Here is a 6359-nt window from a genome sequence, read left to right as displayed (position 1 = left end):
CGCCCTCCTATGTTTCTGCTGACCCAGTTCCTGCCCCTCTCTGGGCCTTAGTGTCCTTTCTCAGATGGTGATGGGGCAGGGGGCTGGGCCTCTTGGGCCGGTGACCAGCCAGCCCACTGGTGCCCACTCACCCTCCGGCAGCATGTGGTCCTGTATCCGCTGGTGGCCAAGAGTCTACGCAACATTGCAGCTGGCAGAGACCCCCTGGAGGGCCAGCGGCACTGCTGCGGCATCGCCCAGATGCACGAGCACAATTCCCTGGGCCACGCCGATCTGGACGCCTTGCAGCAGAACCCCCAGCCTCTCATCTTCGACATCGAGATGCTTAAGGTGAGGGGCCACCAGGCCCCAGGCACCTCACCAAACTCCTACTGCCCAGCTTCAGAGCGGGTGCTGGTCCCACCTGCCTGCCCAGAGTTGGTGGGCCCACTGACTGTTGGTTGGGCTTGGGGTGGGGCAGGTACAAGGACACCTTTGTGGACCCCCTGGCAGTGTCCTCCCCCTCCTTCAGGTCTCTGCAAGGGCAGGGATTTTCACCATCTTGTTCACTGCTCTATTTCTAGAACCCAGCACAGTGCTGGGCATGTAGGAGATGCTCCATAAACGTCTGTTGAATGGTCAGTGAATGAACAAGTGATTCTGTTTCCGGTATCCAATGTCCCAGGCCTGGCCAGCCCAGAGGCTGGCCCTCGGCCCTGACTTGGCCTACACCCCGGCAGGTGGAGAACCCTGGCACGTACCAGCAGGACCCATGGGCGATGACGGATGAGGAGAAGGCAAAGGCAGTGCCGGTCATACACCAGGAGGGCAACCGGTTGTACCGCAAGGGCCTTGTGAAGGAGGCTGCTGCCAAGTACTACGACGCCATCGCCTGCCTCAAGAACCTTCAGATGAAGGTGCCGCCTGGAGGCTGCAGTGGGTGAGTGGAGGGGGTGAGGTGGGGCCAGGGGGCCCAGGTTTCAGCATCTTTTGCCCTCTCCCTCCCCCCACGCCCCCAGGAACAGCCTGGGTCCCCCGACTGGATCCAGCTGGATCTGCAGATCACACCACTGCTGCTCAACTACTGTCAGTGCAAGCTGGCGGCCCAAGAGTATTACGAAGTGCTGGACCACTGCTCCTCCATCCTCAATAAGTATGATGGTGAGCACTGGGCGCTGGGCCGCCAGGGTGGGCCAGCGGGTGGTCAGTAGAGCAGCCTCCTCCGTAACCACTAGACACCGGGGCACGAAACTGAGCCTTTAATATCACCCCCATTCTGAAGTCCCGTGGGAGCCCGACCAAATATCGTCCACCCAGGCAGGGCCATGGGCCCTGTTGCGCCAGTGAGATATGAAAGGGGGTTTGGGGTGGGGTTGGCATCCTCATGGGCTCCGTCCCATGATGGGCCCCTGGTGCCAGAAGTCAGGCTAAGTAGCTGGCTGGTCCCCCCTTCATGTCCTTGTGTGCCTGCTGCCCACTGGCAAACCCTGCAGACAACGTCAAGGCCTACTTCAAGCGGGGCAAGGCGCACGCGGCAGTGTGGAATGCCCAGGAGGCCCAGGCCGACTTTGCCAAGGTGCTGGAGCTGGACCCCGCCCTGGCGCCCGTCGTGAGCCGTGAGCTGCGGGCCCTCGAGGAAAGAATCCGGCAGAAGGACGAGGAAGACAGGGCCCGCTTCCGGGGCATCTTCTCCCACTGACAGGGCCCTGCTGGCCCAGCCACCCTGCCCAGCTCACTGCTGCTGCTAGCAGCCCCCCCCACCCCCGCTGTATCATGCTTCTCTGTATATAAAAGCCTTATTTATCTCTCTCTCTCTCTCTCTGGGCCTGCCGAGCTGATCCATTGGGAGAGCTGGGGTCATCACCCCTCATTTCCTGGTCCTTGGGTGGTTTGGGGAGGCAAAGAATTGGGGTTCTAATCCCAGCTCCCCATTCACCAACTCAGATCTTTTTGGGCCTCAGTGTCCCTGACAGAGAAGTGAGGGTGGTCTCTGTTACAAAGGAAGTGTTTCTTGCTGGCCAGGGCTAAGCTGCCTGGGAGCTTTCAGTCTTAAGGGGGAGACGAAGCAAGTGCAAGCCAGGGGGCCTAGTGTCCGGGTGAGGCGGGCTCCCAGTGCAGCCCTCTCCCCTCCGATTCCATGGTCTCAGCTAATGCAGGCAGAGGTTCCAGTGAGAAGCCAAGTGTGGGCCCCTGGGAACTGAAAGGCCAAGTGGTGAGGGGAGGGCGGGGGTAGGCTGACTCTCCAGGCCCCAGTCCTGGCCCTGTCCTCTGACCCGTTGCGTGACCCTGGGCACATCCTGGCCCCTCTGTCCTCTGACCCGTTGCGTGACCCTGGGCACATCCTGGCCCCTCTTTGCTCTTCAGCATCTCTCTTGAACTGGAAACTGGGGGCTGGGCCACCCTGTGATGCCAAGCAGGTGGGCAATCAGGTGAGATGCAGGTGGTGTTTATTTTCATGGATTTACACACACTGGAAAAGCCTCTGGGCCCTTGCTGCTCCCTCCTCCCACCCCCAGGGCTGGGTCCCCCAACATGAAAGGGAACTAACACTGAGGGGCAAACAGAGATGCAGGATGTGGGGCTGGGGGCCCAGCCTTCCACACGTGGCCACTTGGGCCTCTCAAGTGTGTGAGTAAATAACCCAAGTCCAGCCACAGTTTGGGCCTCACTCTTCGCTGTCTAGCTTGAGGCTGATGCTTCGGGCCTTGCCTCGCGCCAGGGTGGTAGGCGGCGTCCCTGGGCCCTCCCACTCTGCCTGGCTGGGGCCCCTCGAGCGAAGCAGCTGGCTCTGTTTTCGGAGGAAGTCCACAGGGGCAGCCCCGCCATAGCTGCTCTTGGCCAGGGCGGCCCTCGAGGGTCCCACGGGGGCATGAGGGTGGGAGCTGGCCTCCAATTGGCCCAAGTGGGCCACATAGCCATCTGACAGGAACTGCGGGCAGAGGTGGTCAGGGATGAGGGGATGGCTGGTCTCAGGCCCACACGCTGCCCTCACCTGTCCTCCCCAGGGTCCTGGGCAGTGCTGGCTGCATTATAGGCCTGGCACAGCCTGACCAACCCCAGGCTGAGCCAGGACACCTTTATTCCTGGCTCTGCCCCTCTCTGGGCCTCATCTTGAGTTTCCTCATCTGTAGAATGGGATTTTGGAGGGAAATAACAGCAGCTAACGTTTAGCAAGCACTTGCTTTGTGCCCAGCCCCGTGCGTGCTGATATGCAGTAAATCACGTGCTCTTCATGATAGCTGTTGAGGTCTGGTCCATGTTATCATTTCCATTTTGCAGACGAGAAACTGAGGCTCAGAAAGGTCAAGGCCTATGCCGAGGACCATGCCAAAGTGGAACCAGTACTCAAGGTCTTGAGCATATTATCAATCCTGGCCTGCCCGGCACCTCCAACCTGCTTGTGACCCCCGTCCTTGGAGGAGCCCAGGTTCCCTGATGCCAGCCATCCTTCTCAGAGCCGCCCGCCTTAGGTGCTTCTTAACACACGGGTGGTCCTTCCGGCCCAGACCCAGGCTCCCACTCCCCAGCTGGCTCGCAGTCCCCACCTTCACTTGGTTCTCACCTGGCACTGCGCCTGGAGCTTCCGCACGGCACGGCCCACGATGTAGGTCTGGCCCGGGGGTAGGCCCAGCGCCGCATATACGGCCACGTCTTTGGGGGACCCGTAGCCGGCCACGATGTTCAGTTCCACCTGTGGCCAGAGAGGCCAATCAGCAGCCCCGGGGGGCGGAGTCGTGAGGCAGGGGGTGGGGTCTGGTGGGCATCCGGTTCAGAATGTTTCGGGTCGAGGCCATATGGTCTACCTCACCAGGTCCGCCTGGGGTCGGGACTGGCCATATCTCTCTAGTTGGCCCCAAGGACAAGGGGCCCCTGGGACCACGAGGGCCTTGGTGGTCTGTTAGGTTCGGGGCCGATGGGGGTGAGACCAGGTGGGCCTCCTCCCGGGGCGACGGCAGGGACGGGACCCTCCCCAGTCGCCGCACCTCCTGCACCAGGCTCTGCAGAAACACCGCCTTCTGGCGCAGTGGGTCGTGGGTGAGGCCATCGCAGAAGGAGACTACGCCGTGGGGAAAGTTGTGCTGTGACAGCCAGGCCACCACACGGTGCTTCTGCATGTCGGGCCGGCCCGTTACGTACACGATCAGGTAGCCCGCGTCCTGCCAGTGCCTGCAGGGTAGGGCGGCGGTCAGTTCCACGGGCCAGGGGTGGAGACCAGTCACCACGGTGAGCCGGGCGGCCGCTCCTACCTGACCACATCCACGGCGCCGGCGCGCACCTTGGGGTCGCTGCCCATGATGGAGACACTGGCGGTGAAGGAGCCGTCGATGCTGAACACCACGGCCTCCGTGCTGCGGGCCACGACCGTCAGGCAGCACTCAGCGTACGTGTGGTCGCCCCTACGGCCCAAGGGCTGCTTGAGCGACATAGGGGCGAGGCCCAGAGGAGCCCCGCCCCGCAGAGACCCGGCCCACCCCGCGCTCACCTGACTACCATGCGCACCGGGTAAACGCCGATACCCAGCGCACGCTCCACGGGCACCGGGAAGGTGAGGCGGCCCGAGCTGTTGGTGACCTCGGTGCCAAAGTGAATCCACTTGCCTGACAGCGGCTGCGTCATGATGTAGATGTCCACCTAGCAGGGAAAGGGGGCGAGAGGGTCCCCCTGACGCTGAGCGGAGGAGGGTGGAGGCAGGCCTGTCGTTGGGGGTGGATGGGGTTGGGGTCTCAACCTAGTGTGACTGGGAGCTATCCGTGGGACAGGAGGCAGCACCCGGACCTCCCGCTTGGGGCGAGGTCGGCCCGAGGGCGGCCAGTCTACCCGGGACTGAGGCCTCTGTGTCCTGACCTTCTCTCCGGTGAGCGTGACCACGTCCAGGGGCCCGTACATGAAGCGCCCGTTCAGCACCTGGGGGCGGCCCTCGCACACCACCGTGTCGCTCGCCCGGTGGTTGGAAGTGACGTTCTGGCGGGAGGAGACGTCGTGAGCCCGCAGCAAAGAGGTGACAGGGATGCGGGAGGTGCTGGTGAGGGGGACCCGCTCTCAGACTGGGGTGCTCGGCCTGGAGGAGGCGGGGTCGCTGCGAGAGAGGGGCGAGGCCCGAGGGGTGGGCCCTTTTGCTGACCCCAATCTGAGGTCATGAGGGCCTCTGTGTGGAGGGCGGTTCCGAGGGGGCGGAGGCATGACAGGATGGGGTGCAGAGGATGAGGAGGTGGGGGGATGCTTAGGGGAAGAGACCAGTTGGTACCCAGGGGCGGGGCCGAGGCATGAGGAGGTGGGGCCAGGACCCAGGGCCAGCGGGCGGGATCGGACCCCGGAAGGTCTTGAGGGGCAGGGATCCTGGGGAGAGTAGGCAGGGCCTCGCTCTTGAGGGCTGGGGGGGGCAGGGCACGTACCCGGATCTTGACTTGGGTGCGTTTGCGCTGCCACTTCTCCCTGGGGAAGGCCGGGCTATAGATGGACGGCTCCTCGCACTCGGCCAGCTGTGGCTGCTCCTTCTCCATCACCTGCGAAGAATCGGACCAGCAAGGCCACGACGTGAAGGGGGGAAGGGTGCCTGGGGCTGCCCCTTCCCCAGCCCACGGCTCCCTATCATTGTCCGGTTCCCTCTCCCACCCCGCATCCCTGGGCTCACCTGGCGCAGGATGAAGGCCACCACATCCGCAGACTCCCAGTAGCTGGCATGGAAGAGGTGGGGCAGCGAGACGGTGGGGAAGGCGGTGAGCGCCTCAGGGCAGTACAGCGAGTAGTCAATCCGCTTGGTCCCCCACCAGCGCTCCAGGACTGTATGGCCACGGTGGGCAGTGAGTCAGGGGTGGCCTCCTGCCCCATGCCCACCCGTCTGGCCCCTACTGCTCTTCCCTCCCTCTTTTCTGCCAACCCTGCTGAGTCTGGAGTTGGGTGCTAGGGCACCCTCATTCCAGAGCAAATGCTGGGGGCAAGGATGTTTCAGCTAGGCTTTGAAGGTGTTGTAAGTGTCCCCTCCCCAGGCTGGGCGGCTGGCTTACTCTTGACCACCTCACTGGTGGTGCTGGGGGCAGCTGGCTGGGCTGGCAGATCACTGCCTAGCTCACTGCCCTTCCAGAAGGCACCGCTGGCAGAGGTGGGTGTTGAGGGCACCAGCATCTCCAGCTCCTCCAGAAAGAGGCCTGAGTGGGTCTGCAGAGTGTCAGCTGTGGGTGGACGGGCGACCTCAGGGGCGGGCTGGGCCAGGCCGCCCTCCTGTCTTCCCACCCAAGGTTCCAGGACAGCCCGGCCCCCATCCCTCCACCACCTCCCCTGCCAGCCCTCCCTGGTCGGGTCTTGGCTGAGGCTGAAGTGCCCCACATCTGGGTGGAGGTGAAGGGTGGGGGCATCCTCTCCTGTTAGCTCACCCCAACAGC

At 63.4% G+C, this 6359-nt stretch overlaps 2 protein-coding genes across 2 annotated transcripts in view; one reads left to right on the top strand and one right to left on the bottom strand.

Annotated features, from left to right (window-relative positions):
- Positions 1 to 1791, top strand: part of AIP (AHR interacting HSP90 co-chaperone) — a 6560-nt gene extending 4769 nt beyond the window's left edge. Inside the window, exons 3-6 of the mRNA XM_007450425.1 lie at positions 142 to 330; positions 720 to 896; positions 999 to 1140; positions 1473 to 1791. Coding sequence (XP_007450487.1) covers positions 142 to 330; positions 720 to 896; positions 999 to 1140; positions 1473 to 1678 — 714 coding nt within the window. The 3' untranslated portion in view covers positions 1679 to 1791. The remainder of the gene's footprint in view (positions 1 to 141; positions 331 to 719; positions 897 to 998; positions 1141 to 1472) is intronic.
- Positions 1792 to 2644: 853 nt separating this feature from the next.
- Positions 2645 to 6359, bottom strand: part of PITPNM1 (phosphatidylinositol transfer protein membrane associated 1) — a 12728-nt gene continuing 9013 nt past the window's right edge. The window contains exons 15-23 of the mRNA XM_007450424.1: positions 5985 to 6149; positions 5612 to 5760; positions 5373 to 5483; positions 4825 to 4941; positions 4463 to 4611; positions 4227 to 4376; positions 3963 to 4146; positions 3542 to 3670; positions 2645 to 2908 (exon numbers count right to left, since the gene is read on the bottom strand). Of these exons, the coding sequence (XP_007450486.1) occupies positions 2645 to 2908; positions 3542 to 3670; positions 3963 to 4146; positions 4227 to 4376; positions 4463 to 4611; positions 4825 to 4941; positions 5373 to 5483; positions 5612 to 5760; positions 5985 to 6149 (1418 nt within the window). The remainder of the gene's footprint in view (positions 2909 to 3541; positions 3671 to 3962; positions 4147 to 4226; positions 4377 to 4462; positions 4612 to 4824; positions 4942 to 5372; positions 5484 to 5611; positions 5761 to 5984; positions 6150 to 6359) is intronic.

This window comes from Lipotes vexillifer, unplaced genomic scaffold (genome assembly GCF_000442215.2).
Source record: "Lipotes vexillifer unplaced genomic scaffold, Lipotes_vexillifer_v1.1 scaffold1477, whole genome shotgun sequence".
Taxonomy (NCBI): domain Eukaryota; kingdom Metazoa; phylum Chordata; class Mammalia; order Artiodactyla; family Lipotidae; genus Lipotes; species Lipotes vexillifer.
Note: the sequence above shows the minus strand (reverse complement) of the source record. Positions and strands in the feature narration are given on the sequence as shown.